Source organism: Pleurodeles waltl, chromosome 1_2, assembly GCF_031143425.1.
Source record: "Pleurodeles waltl isolate 20211129_DDA chromosome 1_2, aPleWal1.hap1.20221129, whole genome shotgun sequence".
Lineage (NCBI taxonomy): Eukaryota > Metazoa > Chordata > Amphibia > Caudata > Salamandridae > Pleurodeles > Pleurodeles waltl.
The window spans coordinates 153,568,404-153,591,263 of record NC_090437.1 but is presented as its reverse complement, the minus strand read 5'-3'; the positions used below and the strand labels follow the sequence as shown (position 1 = coordinate 153,591,263).

Here is a 22,860-nt window from a genome sequence, read left to right as displayed (position 1 = left end):
ATTGTCTTTCTCAAAATATCAGTGCCCCATTAAACATGCCCATGCTCTCTATTTTTTTTGCTATATACCTCAGTGCAGATGGGGGATTGTGTGGCAAACACGGTTTATCAATAATTATCTGGAAAACATCACAGCTGCGGAGTCGTAAAATGACACTAGCCCTGCATGTACTTTATATCCGGAGAGGTCTGCTTCATCTGCCCCAGCACAATCTCATTCAGATCCCTTCCTAAGGGTTAGCATGTCCCCACTTACTAATGATCGCTCGCATGGAGTCTCGCTTGGTCCCCTCGCTCTACCACATTTTCTCTAGGTGTAAGTGGCGTCTACATCCTTGACTCTGGTGACTCCAGTCCCTGACCCCTGAGAGTTACGGGTTCTTTCTTTTAAAAGAATCAACATTTGCTTTTCATTTTTAATCATTTTTATTTTTCCCAGCACACTACATTTTCTGGTTAGGGCCAGTGCTTAGTTTGGGGAAACCCCCCATACGAGCAGGGTCCCAAAGACTAGTTTGTGCCGGCGGCCAGTGCTGCCAAGTGCTGGGGTTGCCAAACGCCATGGTGGTCTACATTTTATTCTTCCCCTCTGTCACTGTTCTTCTGTGCCTTCCTCCTTCTTTCTCGCTCTTGCTATGTGTCATAGTCTTATGATGAAAATTAAGTCCTGTTCCCAAAGGTGAGTGCTGGAGCCCACCACCTGCAACCAAATGCACAAGTTCAGCAGCAGGGTAGAGTATTCCTTCAAAAAGGTATACACAGTTTACCCTTCCTTATGTCTCTCCTCAACCTTATCTCGAGTAATGTTTCATGGGTATGCAAAGATAAACCCATTGCATCGGTGACCATATTTTGAGCACTTCGATGCACCAGACTTACTGCTTGTCCTGCCCATGCACTTAATGTGCAAAGGTTTGGGGCAAGTTTAAGAAAAGTGGTGTTGCACACCCCTACGCACACCATGGCTCAGGGTAGGGGGCAATGGCATCAGAGTTTATTTACGCTATCGATCTACTGTTCAGGATTAGCGCCAAACTTTTTTCACTAATGCTGAACAGTACATAGGGGCCCATTGTAACTAATGGGGTACCCTCTTTTAACGCCTGCTCTGAGCAGGCATTAAAAATGGTGAAAAAAAATGTTGCAAATAAATGTTAGATTTCTTAGTGCCATTTTTTCGGCCTCCCCTTGCATACATTATGCCTGGCGCAGGCATAATGTGGTGAAAGGGGTTACAAAGTGGCACAATGCATGCATTACACCACTTTGTAAATATGGTGCTGCGATTTTGGCCGCATTCGGCCTCATTAGCGTAAAAAAAAATGTCACTAATGTGGTGCAAGGAGGTGCTAGAACCTCTTAAATTGTGGCCGTTGTATGTCTGAATAATCATTTATCAAAATGAAGGATCTCATGGTAACCTACTTGTTTGGCCTTGGCTAGGGGAATTCATTTGTCGCATGTTCACGGAAGAAGAAAGTTACAAGGGCACTGAGCTGGAGAAGTACTGCGAGTATGAATCCATTGAGGTGCCGGACTCATACGCAGGACCTCACCTCTCCTTCCCAATTATGCCTGACCATGCAGCTGCCTTAGTGGAGGCCTTCAAAAAGAAACAAGTAAGTGTCAAAAGAGTGGTGATGTCCACAAACATTTTTACTAAGTTGTGACTAGTGCATTCTTGAGTTTCTGAATGTCCATGTTCATCATTATGTTAAGGGGCCCATTACTAGTTGCATGAAATGGAGCAGGGGAACATACAGGGTCGAAACTACAGAGCCACATCGAATCTGTACTCCTGAATGAGATCAAAGTCCCCGGAATGAGGAGTAAAACGTGGACACATGAACACAGTTCCTTTAAAGCATATGGATCCCCTGTTCTACAGACTTTTCTTGTGTCATTTCTACCTGCTCTGAACACATAGAAAATGTGTGCAGACCCAGATGGTAGTTTTACTGGGTGCAAATATGGACGTTATAATTGAGTACTGTATTCCAATACCCAGTCATTTCCAGTGAGGGATCATCAGCAAACTCAAAATCAGCCAGAGAGGGATCCCCATATCTCTCCCACCACCTCATAATGAAGGCTACAGTATTAAAGTGCTTTTGTGACCTATGTGGCCGAGATATCTTTCCAAACAGTGCTGTTTTCTCTAATTCATTTTTGCAATTTCTCCCAGTAGCAGCTCCATGCTTACTACGTCTTGAAGCTTCTACATGAGACCAGGAAGCACCTCAAGCAGCTGCCCAACATTAAGCGCATATCCACCTGCTACAGCAAGGACATTACCATCTGCGGTAAGCATGAGTCCATGAGACGTTCGTAAGACTATTTCCAATAGAGGACTCCAATGTGGGACTGCATCTCGTGGCAATATTGTGAGCTTTTATGTCAGAAGTTCTGCCATATTTAGTCTGTAGGGCTTGGAAGCTGCTGAGAAAATATCCCATTGATGATGATATAGACTTCGCTTTACTATAATTGTGTGTGCACTTACATTTTAATTTAGGGGAATGCAAAATCCCATATTCAACCATAATTCCTACATCTCGAGTCACTTTATCAGAAAATATAAATATTTGTGCTCAGAAATGGAATTCCCTGCTACACGACTTGACAGATTTTCCGCTGTTTTGAAGTTGGGGCTGTAGGCTCCCTTTTATCCATGAGAACAAAATCTCTAACACATTTCATTCTTTTTCCCAACAACGAATCTTAGGAGACTTGCATGGAAGGCTGGATGACTTATTTTTAATATTTTACAAGGTATGTGATAAGTATTATGTTTTCCATAAACAGCTGAAAAAGACAAGAGTGAGTTGCATGAATGGTATTCTTAACTGACTGTACGTTTCAGTGACCAAGAATCTTGAAATTTTGCTTTAGTATAAGTACATGTACTATATATATATATATATATATATATATATATATATATATATATATATACATATACACACACACATATACACACGCACATGCACATGCACACACACACACGCACATGCACATGCACACACACACACACACACATAAAAAAACAAAGGTTAGATTAATTTTATAGTTAGGTGACTATGTCAGTGACAGCATTAACTTTCTGAACTAAAAACACAGAAATTCACTATGACCTTACATATTACAACACTCATGACTTGTTCTATGACATCATTTATGACATCACCGATAATAGGTTAATTGTAAAGGGCTGTAGTTTCTACCATCTACTAGTTTTACATTCTTTGCTGCACAACCGGATACATTTTTTGAAAGAGAAAAAATGGCCGATTTTTAGGATGACAGTTTACAGACGCTATGCAATGCAGAGCCAATACCCAGAATAATTTATGGGAGGCTTTGCTGTCTCTTACCTTGATATGATTATTTTTTTTACAACTTGTTGATGACCCGTGTTAAAGCTCAAATAATCATCAGGAATGCATATTCGGAATATTGCGCCTAATTCACAAAGTTAACTTTTGAAACAGCTGGCAGCTACCCACATATGTCCCCTCATGCACGAGTAGATTTCTGGTTGTTGTGAGTTTCACACATAATCCCAAGGGTGCTCGAGGAAATCTGTGACAATTGTAGATTTCCACAATGAAAGGTTGCAGACACCATTAGCTGAAAAATAGCATTTGCATATGTGTATGTTGTATTTTTTCTCTACATTTCTTTGTTCATGACACCTGGAATCTGTCGGCTCCCGCGACCATTAACTGCAAAATAGGCATCTTGCACATATGCTCTGTAAAATGGATAACCATATTTTAAATGGCATGGCTACCCCTCTGATAAAAACTAGTGTCTATGTCCAGCTCCCGTCCACAGCTGTGTAGAAGAGTACAGAAATGGTGTGTAGGAAAATAAAATATTTTTACACCAACACATAATTATGTAATTTAGATAAATTGCCCTTCCTATCAGTCTACCACAGTACATCCCCCAATTTCTACAATGTATTTCAACCTGAAATACGTTACTTTTTGGTGGGAAAGTGGCCAAAAGCAATTGTGTTCCCTATCGTTAACCTGTGCTAGATTTTTGCAAGTCTGGTTGCTTGGGCCTTATGGGAGCTAAGAAACAGCTTACTACATGGGCGTGTTCCGTCTCCTCATAACCTAAAAAGCCCATTCCCTGCATGTTTTGACCCTGGGAAGGGGTTATTCCTGCGTTTGACTCGAATACACTTGTGTACACTCCCAGATTGTGGTGCTACATGCAAAATGGTTTTGAATGCCAACAAAGTGACACGTGCGGGTGTTCTCTGCAATTGTGGGTAACCACCGACCCCGAAACGCTCTTCAACCCCAACACTAAGTGTATGATGGGTAAAAGTCTGGCACGCTGGTAGTTTTTCCTCATTGTTTAAAGTGCAATTTATTTTCGTAATGTTCCACAAATCCAGATCATATGGGTCAGGATATGGAAGTTAATATCACAAATTGCTTTTTTGTGAACATGAGTAAAACCTAGGTGCACACAAGCTTTATAAATCAGTCACATTGAGGTCTATTTTGTTCACGTGGGCACAGTCTCAGCATGTGTAGCCATGGTCTGCACCAGACATGACCCAAACATGGATTTAGCACTCCTTTCTCTTAATACATTTCAGTCTGGCACAGTTCATTTTTCCTTTCAGAATGGTCTGCCTTCCCCAGAAAGGCCCTACGTATTTAATGGCGACTTTGTGGACAGAGGCAAACAGTCTATGGAGATTTTGCTGATCCTGTTTTCTTTCCTGTTGGTGTACCCCACTGAAGTGCATCTGAACAGAGGAAACCACGAAGACTACATGGTCAACTTACGGTGCGAGCATCAATGGTTTATAGCTTAAACTTTTAACATCTTTGCTACGCCATGGTTCTAGTTGTAAACAGCGATATAATGCAGTCTTTATTTATGTTTTAAAATAGGTATGGATTCACCAAGGAAGTGATGAAAAAGTACACGGTACGTTGGAGTAGCTTACGTGTTCCCACAACTGAACACATGGGTTCTGGGGGCGATGAGAGAAGTCTGCCTGTGTCCAGATTTGTCAGCCACAGATTCACAGCACATGGAACCTGACACTACACCAAGCCGCACTGTGAATTCTCAGTAGTGTACCTCAGTACAGGCCTCATTTATGACTAGCAATACCCAGGAGCCAAGAGATGCAAGCTGAGTGAGAAGAGGGGAACATAACCCACTATGTAAACTCTGCATATACTTCGTGCCACACATTAGTGCAAAAAAAGAACACTTGCCTCACTGAAAAATACGCGGAACACTTTGGGGCACCCAAATTGGCTTAGGGGACATCACTAGTGTATGACTGTCCCTTGGAGTAGACCTTACAACGTAAAAGTGAAATTAGACAATATGGTCTATCTTAGCTATAAGCTAACAATGCATTGCTTTCATTGCTACACTCGTATAGGTTGTAACCACTAGTTACCTGAGGCCCATCTACTTCAGATGCCCCACTACGAGCCCTGCCTGCTGGTCACATATAAAAGTCTATTCATGTCCTCCCAAGCTGGCACATTGTTGCTCTGTTAGCTGTTACTGAGCAGTGGTGTAACAGGGGTCCACGCAGCCCCTGCAGTGTGGGGGGCCCTGAGCTCCAGGGGGCCAGCTCTACATAGTACCCTGTCCTGACAGCTCCTGATGGAGTCTGGAGGGGGTCCCTCCAGGTACTGTGCAGCCCCTTCCACCCCAAGTATTGTTACGCCACTGAGCAGCAGTGCTTGATTTGTAAAAAAAAGAAAGTGCCACGACCCTTCTCAGGAGATCACTGCAGCTTGCACAACCCATTGCCTCTGCCAGAGCTACCATTGACAGTACCAGCACAACTACTAACCATCACACTCCTACAAGCGTGACAATTCAGGTTATTCCAGGTGCCCAGATCCGTAAGAATGGCTTGGTTGGCAGGTATTACTAGTCGCTTTTAATGTATATTGAATGAATAAACAACTATTGTGTTAGTTTCGAAACCAGATGAACAGCTCCACCATGTGGCAGACTGTCTTAAGTCCCAGTGCTGACAATTGAGTGCCGGTACCGAGCACCGCAAACCACCGGCTCAAATTAAACACTTCTGACAAGACATATAACTTTGGAACAGACCTACTTGCTGGATGTATATTTTGAAGTTAGAAGTGGTCAACGTGAAGTCCATTAGACAGTTACCTCCTAGGCATGTGTCTATGGTGCCTATGTGGGGATTCCATCCCCAGTTACGGTGCAGTCTGATTGGGAAGAGAGAGACATGGACCCATTCGACATGATGAGTTCCCACTATTGGAATAATATGAGAAGCCCAAATGTATGGCACCCTTAAATATCTGGCGGACAAGCTTGCCACCTCTGGTGGCTTTCAGGACACCTACACCCACTTTCAGAAGACCGAGAGACTGGATTTGAAAAAGTGCAAAAAAGAAACAAACAAAGCAACCAGCATTTCCATTTATGCCCCAAGGATTTGGAAAAACATCCCTGGACAAACTAGGGCCACCCCAAATCCTGCTCCAATTTTGGAATGTGCCCAAGACACATCTCTTTAAAAAACACAAAGTCATGAGTAATAGTCCAACTCCATTCACAGAACCTAGCTGCTTCCACTCCAGTCAGAGTTTGACCGTATTCTTGTATATGCCTCAACACAGCTCTCCGACGCCTTTTGTCTAGATTGGCTCTATAGAAACAGCACATACCTACACGTTTTTTCTGTTTGTATCAGTCTACCAGTTGCTCATTAATCAGTGGCTCATTGGAGATAGACCATTCATTTTGAATAGCATTTGGTTTAAAGCATTACTATTATGCTGTGAATGTATTTCCTTTTTGTACGATTGAAAAACTCTGCCACTTAATAAATGAGCGGCCGTTTCATTTTGCGGTAAAACATTCATATTTTTCCTGACTTTGTAAGATTCGAACAGTCTGTCACTGAACCTGTATGCAGTCGTTTGTTTAACCAGATTTTTAAAAGTATAGATTTGGGATTCTTGTTTTGTCATTGTTCCTGATTTTCTTTTCTTGACAATTTAGATGCATGGGAAAAAAATCTTAAAGATGCTGCAGAGCATTTTTAGTTGGCTGCCTCTTGCTACTGTCATTGACCAGAAAGTCTTGATAACGCATGGAGGGGTGTCAGATACCACCGACTTGGATTTGCTGGCCAAAATTGAAAGACACAAGGTACAACAGATTTTATCGTCTTGAATTTCGTAAATAACATGTCCAAGAATCTGATTTACAGAATCGTGAGTTCGTGTCAAAGCATAGTGCATATAAGCCCTTATTACAAAGCCCTCTGTAATTCTGCTTGGGTCACTAAATGAAGTTCTTGCTCCACCGGAATTACAAGAGCCATGGTAACTCTGTGGATCTGGTCTTTCACTCAGAGAGTCCACCTGCCACATTAGTAAAATGAAGGGGTGGGGCGGGTTTGGGAATAATCTCGGATGCCCTCGGTAGTTCTTCATTTCTCAGGGGAACCAACGTGGCTCAAACTTAATAAATGGTAATCGGGGCAATGACAAGGCAGTCAAGATGGCAGGTGCAAACTAAAGGGGCTCAGTCCTTACACCCTTAAATCCTACCAAGTCCTTAAATAAACCAACCCAAGGCCTTCTCATTGGCAACGCAAAGCAGAGCTTTGGTGCCTGTGATTCAAGTGGCTGCCCGCCAGTTTATTATTGGTGGAGCAGTTAAGGAGCGTCAAGACATGGGGCTGAACACTGGCCTGTGGCTGGGCTTACGGATGAGTGGCCGAGAAGCTTAGCCTTACACCATGAGTCTGTGTGGAATTTGGGCAACTCCATTCCCCCATTCACCCCTGATGAATCATTATGCAAGGAAGTGTGCCATGCCAGAGGAAGACAGTGAACCAAAATATGCTTTGGAACCTGTGGAAGGAAGTGATCAGGCAGCCGCTGGGGTTATTGGTCAGCATCAACAATATTCTTTCTCATTTGCAGGATAGCAAGGCAATACTCTGAGTTAAGTGAAAGGCTCAGTCACCTTCTGTTGGAACCACAAGTCTAGTTGCTTGATCCTGAGCCTCTGGATTGGCCCACCCTGTTCAGATGTGCTCCTCCCCCTTACCTATGGGCTACCTACAAGGCACTTGGCTTCTGTGTGTAACAGCTTGGTGGAGGGCCCCCTATTTTTAGACATCTACACAGGCGAATTTTAAACCTAAGTCATTGAAGTATTCAAGGAATGGGACCCTGGGACTGAACGGTTGGTGGGGGTATGAATGGCTACTGACAGCATGGTGACTAGCAATAGGTTGAGGGAAGAACCACTCATCCCCAAAAGTCTTTGGCAAGAACTTGCAAAGTTGGGGCAGGTCTCACCCAAGAACTTATATTCTCTAGACATCATTGTGAGATCGCTGTATACTATTGCCTATGGGAATATGGCAGTTTAAACTACAAGCCCAATGACAACAATACAGTAGTTTAAATTACTTGCCTGCCACACAGGCCCTAGAGGTTGGCTCTGTCCTTTGCATTCTCATGCCCCTTCCACATTGGGCCTGGTTTGAGATCGGCATCAGAAAAAAAAGCGAATAAAAGGCACAGCCAGAAGCTCACTTTATGGAGTCTTGGGATCTTTTCTTCTCTGGTATGGTGTGTTTGGTATTGACTGTGAGGGGGCTGATCGCAATGGATACTAAAAGCATACTGAAGACAGTAAATTGCATGGCCCTTCCACTTGGGTGAAATTTCCATCCACTTAAAGAGTGGTGAGCTGTTGAGGTACTAAATATGAAACACATTCTTAACATGTCTTTGTAATTTGGCTTCCTCTCTGTGGTACAGTGATAGTGAGAGCCTCCTGCTTTCCCGCTCCAGCATATCCAGCCAGAAGAGCAAAGGTTTAATTCCTGGCTGTTATCCTAGAATATATGAGACATTCACCCCTTCTGACACCTGAAACAAACAGAAGAATTTAGGATTTAATTGTTGGGCTAGACAAGACCTGGTGGCCATCCATCCTGAAACAGTGGCAGAACCCTGCCAGCTCACACTTGTGTTATGGATGATGAAGAATATATCTAGGCATGACATCAACCAAGCAAAACTTGATAAATTCACAAATTCCAGAAATGCTGCCAGGTTCCTGGGACTGCCTCAAACACACTCTTTCCCAGGACGCACAGCCAGTATTCCTTCCTGTACAGACATATCTTACAAGCCATTAACACTTTCTGTGAGGCCCTACAACCCCAAATTGGTGAGTTAGGCTTTGAAGTTGCACTGTTGAGACAGAACGTTAGAAACACAGGCCAGAGGGTGACAGAGGCTGAAGGACATGCATCTCAACTAGAACACACAGTCAAACAGATCCAGACCTCGGTATGCTGGCTGATGACCTCATCCAAACAACCCAAGAGTTAAGAGGAAGATGCATATAGCCAGGCTAGGTGCAACAATCTCAGGTCATGGGAGGGGAATTATACTGAGAGGTTCCTGGAGCAATGGATTAGAGGCGTCATATCCCTGGGCTGCTGTAAACATGCTTTATCATAGCTCAGCTTTTGTTTCAAATCCTCCCGCAAGGTCCCCACCAGAACTATGATCACTATAGCTATCAATTTCTAAAGATGAGGATGAGATCATGAGGTCAGCTAAGAGACTACATTCGATTAAATTAAATCACATCAGGTGATGGTGTTTCCAGACTACACTAAACAGGTGCACCTCCACCATAATGTTTTTGAAAAGGTAAAATTGTCAACCGATGCCACACATTGCTCTACCTTTCTAGGTTAAATTTCCAGGTCACACCGACAGACTCAAGATTTGCACTTCTGGGCACCTACAACCGATCTGCTACCCAAGGCTCAGAAGAGAAGGGCATGGAGGAGATGTCTTCTGTAGAAGCAACGTTCAGAGTACTCCCCCAAAGAGGCAAACTCCATGCATGGAACATTTAGAGCAGAGTGGATCCCTGTTTCCCCCGGCTGGTTCTCAGGGCCACCGTTTTACTCAGTATCCTTCAGTTGACCAGAACTGCAAGATCTAGATTGACAAGCAAGCTTTAGCGGTGGTGAGCATTTGACTGTTTATCTCAGAACCATCAAGAATAGATCTTACTTAACTGCACATTGGCATCAATGAGTGTAGGACTCCTTATTAGTTGGATATTTCACGTCTTATTGGCTTAGGCCATGACAGGTCACGTCCCAGGTAATGATCCTCTATTCTAAGTTTTAAAATCGGTAAGCTGTTTTCTAGGGGGTAAAGGATTTTGTATTCTTCTCCGAGTGCACTAGTGAACGGGTGTGAAGGTAAACAACTGTTTTTGTTCCTTCACAACACCCAGAAGTCAGGAAACAGATGTTTTGTCTTGTGGTTGTCCTCCTATCAGGGGCTACTCTACAATTGATCCAGATCGGTGCCCCTCCGCCCCAATGAGAGCCTCATAGATTCTGAAGCTGCAAATCCTTTCTTGCAGTGTCAAATGCCTAATGATAAAATTAAGAGAGGTGTGTAGGAGGCTGGACTGGCTTGTAGTAGTACCAAGGGGTACTTACACCTTGCACCAGGCCCAGGTAGCCCTTATTAGTGTATAGGGTGTCTAGCAGCTTAGGCTGATAGATAATGGTAGCTTAGCAGAGCAGCTTAGGCTGAACTAGGAGACGAGTGAAGCTCCTACAGTACCACTAGTGTCATATGCACAATATCATAAGAAAACACAATACACAGATATACTAAAAATAAAGGTACTTTATTTTTATGACAATATGCCAAAAGTATCTCAGTGAGTACCCTCAGTATGAGGATAGCAAATATACACAAGATATATGTACACAATACCAAAAATATGCAGTATAGTATTAGAAAACAGTGCAAACAATGTATAGTTACAATAGGATGCAATGGGGACACATAGGGATAGGGGCAACACTAACCATATACTCCAAAAGTGGAATGCGAACCACGAATGGACCCCAAACCTATGTGACCTTGTAGAGGGTCGCTGGGACTGTAAGAAAACAGTGAGGGTTAGAAAAATAGCCCACCCCAAGACCCTGAAAAGTGAGTGCAAAGTGCACTAAAGTTCCCCAAAGAGCACAGAAGTTGTGATAGGGGAATTCTGCAGGAAAGACACAAACCAGCAATGCAACAACGATGGATTTCCAAACGAGGGTACCTGTGGAACAAGGGGACCAAGTCCAAAAGTCACAAGCAAGTCGGAGATGGGCAGATGCCCAGGAAATGCCAGCTGTGGGTGCAAAAAAGCTGCTACTGGACAGTAGAAGCTGAGGATTCTGCAGGAACGACAAGGGCTAGAAACTTCCCCTTTGGAGGATGGATGCCCCACGCTGTGGAGAGTTGTGCAGAAGTGTTTACCTGAAGTAAGACCGCAAACAAGCCTTGCTAGCTGCAAGTCATGCAGTTATGGTTTTTGGATGCTGCTGTGGCCCAGGAGGGACCAGGATGTCGCCAATTGCGTCAGGGGACAGAGGGGGTACCCAGCAGGACGAGGAGCCCTCTCAAAAGCAGGCAGCACCCGCAGAAGTGCCTGAACAGGCACTACAAAGAGGAGTGAAACAGTGCTCACCTGAAGTTACACAAAGGAGTCCCACGTCGCCGGAGGACAACTCAGGAGGTCGTGCAATGCAGGTTAGAGTGCCGTGGACCCAGGCTTGGCTGTGCACAAAGGATTTCCGCCTGAAGTGCACAGAGGCCGGAGTAGCTGCAAAAGTCACGGTTCCCAGCAATGCAGTCTGATGTGGGGAGGCAAGGACTTACCTCCACCAAACTTGGACTGAAGAGTCACTGGACTGTGGGAGTCACTTGGACAGAGTTGCTGGATTCAAGGGACCTCGCTCGTTGTGCTGAGAGGAGACCCAGGGTACCGGTGATGCAGTTCTTTGGTGCCTGTGGTTGCAGGGGGACAATTCCGTCGACCCACGGGAGATTTCTTCGGAGCTTCTAGTGCAGAGAGGAGGCAGACTACCCCCACAGCATGCACAACCAGGAAAGCAGTCGAGAAGACGGCAGGATCAGCGTTACAGAGTTGCAGTAGTCGTCTTCGCTACTTTGTTGCAGTTTTGCAGGCTTCCAGCGCGGTCAGCAGTCGATTCCTTGGCAGAAGGTGAAGAGAGAGATGCAGAGGAACTCTGATGAGCTCTTGCATTCGTTATCTAAGGAAAACCCCAAAGCAGAGACCCTAAATAGCCAGAAAAGAGGGTTTGGCTACTTAGGAGAGAATATAGGCTAGCAACACCTGAAGGAGCCTATCAGAAGGAGTCTCTGACGTCACCTGCTGGCCCTGGCCACTCAGAGCAGTCCAGTGAGCCAGCAGCACCTCTGTTTCCAAGATGGCAGAGGTCTGGAGCACACTGGAGGAGCTCTGGGCACCTCCCAGGGAAGGTGCAGGTCAGGGGAGTGGTCACTCCCCTTTCCTTTGTCCAGTTTTGCGCCAGAGCAGGGCTGAGGGGTCCCTGAACCGGTGTAGACTGGCTTATGCAGAAATGGGCACCATGTGTGCCCTTTAAAGCAGTTCCAGAGGCTGGGGGAGGCTACTCCTCCCCTGCCTTCACACCATTTTCCAAAGGGAGCGGGTGTAACACCCTCTCTCTGAGGAAGTCCTTTGTTCTGCCTTCCTGGGCCAAGCCTGGCTGGACCCCAGGAGGGCAAAAACCTGTCTGAGGGGTTGGCAGCAGCAGCAGCTGCAGTGAAACCCCTGAAAAGGCAGTTTGGCAGTACCCGGGTCTGTGCTACAGACCCGTGGGATCATGGGATTGTACCAACAATGCCAGGATGGCATAGAGGGGGCAATTCCATGATCTTAGACATGTTACATGGCCATATTCGGAGTTACCATTGTGAAGCTACACATAGGTAGTGACCTATATGTAGTGCACGGGTGTAATGGTGTCCCCGCACTCACAAAGTCCATGGAATTGGCCCTGAACAATGTGGGGGCACCTTGGCTAGTGCCAGGGTGCCCACACACTAAGTAACTTAGCACCCAACCTTTACCAGGTAAAGATTAGACATATAGGTGACTTATAAGTTACTTAAGTGCAGTGTAAAATGGCTGTGAAATAACGTGGAAGTTATTTCACTCAGGCTGCAGTGGCAGGCCTGTGTAAGAATTGTCAGAGCTCCCTATGGGTGGCAAAAGAAATGCTGCAGCCCATAGGGATCTCCTGGAACCCCAATATCCTGGGTACCTCAGTACCATATACTAGGGAATTATAAGGGTGTTCCAGTATGCCAATGTAAATTGGTAAAATTGGTCACTAGCCTGTTATTGACAATTTGAAAGAAATGAGAGAGCATAACCAATGAGGTTCTGATTAGCAGAGCCTCAGTGAGACAGTTAGTCATAACACAGGTAACACATACAGGGCACACTTATGAGCACTGGGGCCCTGGCTGGCAGGGTCCCAGTGACACATACAACTAAAACAACATATATACAGTGAAATATGGGGGTAACATGCCAGGCAAGATGGTACTTTCCTACAAGGTGTAGTTCTGAAGGCTGTGAATTGCCTAACAATTTCCTTTAGCATGTGATTCCCCATTTCGGGTCCCACCATACTGCGTCAAGTAGTTGCTGTTTCTTAAAGAAGAATGTATTATTCTGAAAGTATGAAGGAACACTTCCACATGTGACACATTGAGGCACATGAGGGTGTGATCTTCACATGACCTACAATAAATGTAGGTGTATACCCCAGTGTTCTCTTCTTTTTTTCCTGTTTATGGGAAGCCCTCGTTGAGGCTCTTTCTGGGATTCTTCTAATTGGGATCATAGGTTAAGCACTTCGCTCATACTGCCAGCCTTCAGGGCCATACCCTTTATATGACTTTGCCTTCTCGTTGACCCTGACAGGTATTTGGCAAGTCCTCCATCCCTCAACTTGAGCATACACCTTTTGCTCTAATGCTCAAAGAGCCTTTTCCAGGCTAGACATTTTTGTGGTTCAGCTGGTGGTTGCTCACCTGACATCAGAAGTAGACGTCCTTCCTATGGGAATTTCTGACCACTCATTAATTATCCTCACAATGGGGCACACAAAAGACCTGGATAGAGGTTGTATCTGGAGACTCAACATTTGGTGGCTGACTAACAAGGTCTTCTTGAGGTACAATGTGGATAAATCTGACACCTACTTCATAGAAAATATGACGTACATAGAATCCCCAGTGACACTCTGGAGGCTTTTAAGCCAAAGACAGTACTCTTTAGCCTTGCTATGGACTGCATCTTCCAGATAAATTAACAAAAAAGGCAAAACAGCAGCCCTCTTTGGAGTCTGGCTACTAGTTTTAATAATAGATTGGTGGAGATCTTCAAACGAGGGACACTGCTAGTCATGTCAGGGCTTAATTGAGCCGAAACAACTACTGACTGAAGGATAAATGCAGCCACCAGTAGTTCATCTCATTAGAATGCTAATTGTCACAATTCCGGCACAGAACCAGACTTCCAAACAAACAATGATGTTATACATCTTGAAACCTTCTGATCTTAAACTGCTAAACGTCAAAAGATGAGCCTTCAATGACTAAACATGTTCTGCTCCTCAGATACAGGGGGCTGGGGACACTTGGCATTAATTAGATCCTCCAAATGTGTCTCAACTAAATGGATGTACCTTGGCTGAGATTGCACCAAGATAACACATGTAGATCAAAGTTTTCTCTGGTGATCCCAGTGATAATCTCAGAAACATCAGTCTTTGTAATACACATTACCTACAAGTTCATCCTCTTGTATCTGAAGACATCATCCACTACATAACCTCTCCGTTGTCTTCCTAGGAGATTAATATCAAATGGTGAAAGCATTTTATCAAACACATATCTTCCCTTGATGGCTTACTGATCTCCACCCACTTTATACAACATTACTCTCTTCTGTACACAAGCAATCAGTACTATTGGCCTAATTTCTCCACTCAACGTACCTACCTGTGGTATTACTATTAATTGTTCTCATCAATTTCTTCATCTCATTCTATTACAAGGTCACCCCTCTCCTTCCATATCAAGTTCAAAAGCTTCAAAAACTGAGCACGTAGACAACACACTTTTATATTTCCATGGTTTCCAATTACAGCAACAACATCAAAGCAGTCAATGACACTCACCTCTTGGTTCCTTGATACTCCACAACCTTCAAAGAAGAAACAACATGCATTTGTCCCAAAAAGTTTCTGGAGAAAAAAAAAATCAATTCCGAGATCTTCTCATCACCCTTAAAGCCAAAGAACAATCTGCTATAAGTACATAGTAAAAGGAAAATGTGCCATCCTCCATGACCACATTATGTCAGCTTGAAATGCCAGACAAATGTATTTCAGCCCACTTCCCCCATTCTTCCACTGCCTAGCAAAGCTAGTGAACTTACTGACCTTTTATTTTCACTAATTCTAATAAGTAATTTTTTTGTAAAATGTATTTTAATTATTTTTTCAACTTTGTATCTAACATGAAATAAGCATCTTGGTACAATGATGTTACTACTACTGATCTCATCAAATAACACACAAAAACCTTGATTAAGCTCACACTATTTCAAGACACGTTTCCTTTGGGCCTCAAATTTAGTCAAGTCCAACCACTCGTTAAAAGATCTTGCCTGGATCTGCGTGGCCTAAATGATTTGTCAGTCATGGCTCCGCATTATGGACGGCACCTGACTTGAAAATGTGTTGACACAGAACTGCTTAGACTCCTTGACCATTAAAATGTGGAATGCAGTCCGAGTGCAGTGCCAAGATAGCCACTCCTGACAGCCTGCCCACAATCCTGGGCAACTGAAACGTCTGTCTTATTGTCCTTTACATCTTATCAGTTGCCTTCACCACTCTAAATTACAGGACATTTCTCTTTTCCCACTCCCGCGTGGGTTATCGTACGTAAACGTCTGGAGTGGTTCACATTGACCCTTAAAGCATGGAATCACCTCGGTCAGATGAAAGCCTCCATTTTTCTATAGCGTTTTCCAAGGATAGAGCGTGTTCTGCCTCTTACAAACGTATTCTCCGAGAGGCATCTTAGAATTTACTGGTGTACACTAATTACAGATGAAAACATTGAGTCAGATACGAGTGACATTACCTGTCTGAATACCTGCCTTAATGATATGGATATCAACTAATGTTTTCAAACCCAAGCCCTCAGATTTATTTCGAGCCTTCTTTTCTGGATTTCCACTCTTCTCTGCCCAGAGCAAGTCCCCATTGGATGATGTAACAACAGTTATCCTCTCCTGACCCAGTCCCCAAACACTTGGGTATTATACTTGACACCTTCCTCAAACCTCAAAGCAGACATTGATAAAGGGTATAACTCCTGTCTTTTCCAACTTCAACTCCTTCCTAAACCACCTCCACCACGAGCTTGGCTGGATAGTATAAACTATGAGCATCTCCAGGATATACTACCCCGTAAAGGCTGACATCCTGGACTGCTGACGGTCTCCTCTCAAATCTAGCACACATTCATGTTAACGTTTCGTTGCAGGACAATTGCTGTTGGAACACATCTCACAGCTCAGTACGACCTCTTCAGTAAATCTTTAGGGGCAGATTTAGGGAAAGTGGTGCTGCATGCAGTGCAGTGCCACTTTACTCATGCCCCTTAGCGCCCCCTAGCTACACCATGTGTGCACCATATCTAAGATGTGGCGCACCATTGTGCAGGGTAGGGGGCAATAGCGTCATAATTTATGACGTTATTGAGGTACTGTTCAGGGTTAACGCCAAAAGTTTGGCACTAACCCTGAACAGTATACAGGGGCCTATTATAAAAATGGCGTGCCCCCTTTTGTGCTGAAATAAAATGATGCAAAGAAATCTTGGATTTCTTTGCATCATTTTTTTTGTTCCCATCTAGCGGGGGAACGCCCCCTTTGTATACATTATGCGTTGCTCATGCAAAATGTAGCACAAAGGGTAACAAAGGCCACCTTAGCACCGCCTTTGCGTAAAACAAAAATGATCTAAGGCAGAGCTAAAGTGGCGATAGGCCATCTTAAATCTGGGCCTTAGTGTCTGCCTTATGTCCAGTGATTGAGCGAACCGGACTGACTATTCGAAATCCGCAACCAGCATGGTCCCCTAGTGTGTAGCACCATTTCACTTTTATACCAATACCAACTTTTATATTTTCTTCCTTTTGTTACTGATCCTATGATAGGTGTATAATTAATAGCTTCTAAGCTTTTCTGCAATAGTTGACAAAAATTACAGTGGCCCACTTATTGTTCTTTAGCGCAAAAGGTCCAGCTATACCAGCAGACACATGCCTCTCTTCCAGCAGCACCTTCAAGCTTCTACTCAGCTTTCTTCTGGGCTGCAGTACACACTCATATAGCTGATCCTTAAAACATATTGCAAACTGCAAGGTGGTGGTTGAAGGGAAGGAGAAGTGCTGGAGGAATGAAAAGGTCTGATCCACAATGCTGTTTTCGTATATAGATGTGGCTTATACCTATAAATTGAGGGATAAGTCATACCAAAGTGGTGAGTAAGGCACAACTGGATCAACCACAAAATGATTGCTCATTTCAGCACAAAGCCCATGTCCTGTCATGGTCCTGGATACTTTCCTCTTGTGTCCATAGGTGTGCTAAATTGTGAAATGTCTTGACCACTTTGCAAAATTATGCTTGCAGGGAGCAAAAAAAGGCTCCGGGCAGGGCAGTTTCTGCGTAAACCAGTCTACCACTGGTATCTTGCAAGACTTTATGAAAATGTGCAAAATTGTGCAAATCAAAATTGTGAGAAATTTCACATAACCTGAGATATCAGAACTTCACAAATTTCACTGGCATACTGAAAAGTTCATACAGGCCTAGTTATTTGTAGCCGTGCCCGTTATCATGGGAGCCAGAATTCATGTTGTTTTCTAGCATTCTACATGGAAACTTAACTGAGTCTGAGAGGATGGTTTTAAGGCATCCATCTCACTGCTTGCCTCATATGTTAGTTCCAGATGGAGGTCCCTTGTTGCTTCTGCTTCTTTCCTCAGTTCCTGTGTCTGTATTTTCACAGCAAGAGGGGATTCTGGGTATGGCCCTCTCTTTCTCAGAACCTTGATGTTTACAGTTGTTCTTTTATGCCTCTCCTATTTTCTTCTAGTATGTGTCTACATTACGTCCAAGGAAGAAGAAAGAGAAACCGAAAGAAGTAGAGACCAAATCTCCACAGGGCAAACATGCGGCAAAAGAGAGGAGCAGTAGTCTTGAAACGACTTGGGCATCTCAGAGAAGTGGATCATTAACCTACCCCTCTAGCTCAAACTTCGTTCCCAGCCCGTGTAGGGACAAGCGATCCGCGAGCAGCCCAACCACCATGACCATGGACAGGAAGGAGATAGCCAGGAGGGTCCGTCAGACAGTGGAAGAGGAGCTGGTGAAGTGCCGGAAGCAGGTTGGCTTTTCCGAGTCTTTTGCTGAGGTAACCAGTTCCATCTCAGTGCCTGAGACAGACTCGGAGTCCAGTGAAATTCAAAACTTTGATACAAATGACGAAGAAAGGAAACAGGTAAGTGGTTCTGCAAAACATCTGTCTTTCCCCACTTGCAACCAGTACCCAGAAAGCTAACAAAATAGATTATTAACTGCATTTTACAAGTCTTTGCATATGTTCTACTTTTGGATGGCGTTTTAAATCATCATTAATGTATTTTACATTTGTCATGTTCTTGTTACATGTTTTAGAACCAAAGACAATTTCAGTATAACTAATTAAAGGATACGAATTTGAAGTATAGGCAATTGCAACTTCTTAGACGAGGATAATGGAAAAGAAAATTAAAGTTACCTAAGAAAAGAAAAAAATCTAAACTTTGCTGGAACCGAAAAATCTGCTTCTTCAATATGTAGCCTCTCCGGCCAGCAGGTCCCCCCATGTGGCCAAGGGGCAGGGCATAGTTCGCATGTAGGACAGAACCCTAGTTGTGGAACCAGCGTTGTGCTAACTGCAGTGGCCTAATGGCCCTGTCCGTGGGGTTGTGAAGACCAATGTACCGCAGAATGTGCATATACTTCTTCCATACAACCTCCCCCAGCTTCTGTAACAATCAAGGAACTGGGAACAAGTGTATTGAAAGAGCAAAAGCTTAATTTTATTAATGTAGACTCTGGGCAATCCATCAGTGTGAGAATAACAAGTGTATATTAATTAGTCTTGGGCAAAATGTTTGTTATGCTTGCATAATCTTGTGCAACTCCCAACATTTCGCGCTACTCTTTGTTAAGTGAAATTCCCCAAATTACACCATTGTGGCACATCGGGTAGTTTCAAGTCCTTTCAGGCAAAAATTCTATTGCTGGAGCATGGAAATAATGCGAATGAACAGCATATGAGTGGATGTTGTTCGCAGCACTTGTGGTTTTGGTGCTGTTTTTAACACAAAATGTACACTTTCATCAAAAATGGACCCAAGGACACATTTCACACTAACATATTCCTAAATGCCAGATTTGCCTTTCATGTACTATTGGATAATTGTTACAACATTTTGGAGAAAACTGCAGTTTACTGATGCAAAATGAAACGCTGCCAATTGTCTTCTTATGAGAGATATTAATGATTTTTACTGCAAATCCATATGTAATGATATAAGAGCCGTCAGTGAGGCGGGGACAGAGGCACTCAGCAGAATATCATGGCACAGAATTGCTTCTTTATGCAGGAGCCAGAAACACCATTGAGAAGCACAGTATTTCAACTGCGGCTTATAAAGCGTGTGAGGAGAATTGCTGGTAGTTTAAGAGCAAATACCAAAGTTATCAGAAATAGGGTGTCAGTGCTTTTAATTTTTAAAAAAAGTAGGGGTGTTTTTAAAATTGACAAGCTGTCCATACTCGGTTTCCTCCTTCACCTCTAATGTAGTAGTTTGAGTCTCTGGTTTTGCCTATTATGGGGTAGAACCCTTGCATTACCTATGGCTGCTCTTTGACACGTCACTTATAAAAAATTTTTTGCAGTTTTGTATAGCACGAATTTGGCCCAAGTGTATTAGAGCGCTTTACATGAGCACCAGATTACACTAGACAAGGTCAAATTAATTTTTGTTTAGGCACAGAGATATTAAGGGGGTCATTACGACCCCGGCAGTCGGTGTTATAGTGGCGGCAGTACCGCCAACAGGCTGGCGGTACATACCGCCATATAATGACAAACCGCCAATGTACCACACCGACCGCCACAGCGGTAACGACCGGCGGGCTGGAGACTACAGACTCCAGCCCGGCGACCATCACTAGGCCACCAACTTTACTATGACCCCCCCACCCCCTACCGCCATGGTTTCCGTGGCTTTTTCACCTCCACGAAAACCATGGCAGTAGGCACTATCAGTGGCAGGGAACTTTATCCCTGGCACTGATAGGGATCTCCCCTGCCCCTCTCCCCCTCCCCAGATTCCTCTCCCACCCTCCCCCAGCATACACACACCTACACGCACAAACATACACACGCATACACAACGCATACCCACACTCACCCATACATGCATACATTCATGCACACCACATCCACACACACTGACATACATACAAGCACATACGCATTCACACATCACAACATACACGCACACTCACATTCATTCATGTGCACACGCATTATACACACACCCCACACCCGCATGCACGCACACAAACACACACTCACACACACACAACACCCCCCTCTCCTGTGGGAGCACCTGAATTACCTGCTTGCAGGAGATGGGACGTGGCGCTTCTGCCAGCAGCAGCGTCCGCCAGCAGAATACCTCCAGACCGTGTCATGCGTCATGATACAGTCTGCAGCGGTCTACTGGCGTTGCGCAGCTGCTGGCAGCAGAGCCACCTTACCGCTGTCCACTGCCATGACCGTAGCCGGATTTTCACCAGCCTTCTGGTGGAATTCCAGCTACGGTCATAATATGGCAGACGGTAGGTAGCCACGGCGACGGTCTTTTGCCAGCTGTCGCCATGGCCACAGGTGGCATTTACCACCTATGTCATATTGAGGGCCTAAGTGATTTCCCGGAATCCCAGGATGATGAGCAGATGCTGTGAATCTGTCCTTTCTCATCGCTAGATTGCCCTTCTTGGTGTGTAGGTGTGGGTAAACCATACTTACACATGCCAGTAGCTTTGTGAATCAGACTCCTTGTCTCCACTCATGGACCTTACATTTACAAATCATTTTCTAGCGTTTTGATTAACTGCAGTAATTGAGCACTGCAACTCCCCGAGTTCCTGAAAGAAAGATATGGACGGAAAAAATTGTATCTATCATACATAAGTGGAGCAAGTTATCTCAAAATGTCCTTTTTTCATATGCCAGATTTCATATTACATCCCTGTTGACGTTTTATAAAATGCGAATATCAAGACATAATACTCATTCAATTTCGTTTTTACTGTGCGAAACATACATTTGGTATTTATAACACATTATTTTTGTGTCCCTGCTATTCTCCGAGTTAAATAGTTTGCCCTTTACGTTATTTTTTATTCTCTTCTGTACCTAGATGCTCGCATCTGTTTATTTTACTTTTTCATAACTGTTTCCTTTTGATCTTTTACTGTTACCTCTGCTTTGAAAATATGTTACCAAGCAGGCACCAATTCATTGGCATGGGTCACGCCTCATAAAATTCCTAAATAGAAGAGCTGTCTGTCCGACACACCATTTTCCAAGTACCACAATTTGGTCGCCAGTGAAGGTAATAGATAATGAATTCGCAAAGAAAAGATGTTAAAGCCATTACTCGGCCGTTTCACTCATGTATCTCAACTAATTACAAAGCCTTTCTATGCCCTTAGTGCATGAGGTAGGTTGCCAAAATGGCGCAAGTGTTGTCCCGCCACACATAAAATGGAGAGTGGGGACAGTTCTCAGCAGTTATGTGCGCAGAAGATAATTTAGCCTAAAATATGGAATTGAAAGCTACATTTCTTCTGCGCATGTGCAGAGCATGTAGTTCTCAGTGCTGCTGGATGGTTCTGAGGTATTGCAGCATCAGCTTTAAGAAGAGTAATTTGGGTTGTGTTATGAGTTCTCATCGTTTCTACTCAAGACCAAATCCTCTGAGCACCACTGGCAGTCTTATTACCCTCACACGACAGAGGGAGAAGGATATGCAATGTGATTCCCAAAGCACCAAGAGCTTTGTAAATTGGCAAAGATCGTGCTATATGATAATTGCATAAGTTAACCTACCATGCAACATATTTACAAGGATCTTGTGCTGCTGTTGTGTAATTTTTACGCTCATAGACAACGCTAATGTGGCACAAGGCGGCACTAGGCACTCTTAAATCTGCCTCTATATGTCTTCTGTGCCATTCCCGCCCTGCTACCTAACAAACTATTTGCAGACACGCGCTCACTATTGACCACATTAATATGGGGCAAGGGTAGACGTCAGGTGGCACTCTCCAAAGGATATGCGCCGTTGGAGCGGGTTGTGTTGGGCACTCCGAACTCTGAATATTACTATGCTGCTGCCCAGTACCAGTGGTCCATGCACTGGCTAGCGGGCCAGAATATGTCTGAACTAGGGCATTGGTTCTGCAGGGCAATGCCAGCTCAGGTGCTGAGATGGCTGTTGGTCTCTGAGGCTGAGGTCCCCGTGAACGGAGGCAATGTCCCAATGCAGGCGGCCAAGACATGCTGGAACACAGATGGTCAACAACTGCCCCTGTCCCCCATATGCGACAGAGCTATCACTTTGGGCATTGCCAGGTTGCTCAGAACTTCAATTGCATCCAGATTCGACCAGATGGACAGAGGCTTGCCTCACTGATGCGGGCGATCTTTTTACAGATCAGATACTGAGCCCGTTTCAGAGCCTGGTGGATGATTATGGAATACCACGGG

General features: G+C 44.2%; 1 protein-coding gene across 1 annotated transcript in view; it reads left to right on the top strand.

Annotated features, from left to right (window-relative positions):
• The window catches only part of PPEF2 (protein phosphatase with EF-hand domain 2), a 376,295-nt gene that overhangs the window by 205,192 nt on the left and 148,243 nt on the right, over window positions 1-22,860 (top strand). The window contains exons 6-12 of the mRNA XM_069236843.1: window positions 1,443-1,618; window positions 2,188-2,302; window positions 2,725-2,771; window positions 4,648-4,814; window positions 4,922-4,958; window positions 7,044-7,193; window positions 18,121-18,525. Coding sequence (XP_069092944.1) covers window positions 1,443-1,618; window positions 2,188-2,302; window positions 2,725-2,771; window positions 4,648-4,814; window positions 4,922-4,958; window positions 7,044-7,193; window positions 18,121-18,525 — 1,097 coding nt within the window. The remainder of the gene's footprint in view (window positions 1-1,442; window positions 1,619-2,187; window positions 2,303-2,724; window positions 2,772-4,647; window positions 4,815-4,921; window positions 4,959-7,043; window positions 7,194-18,120; window positions 18,526-22,860) is intronic.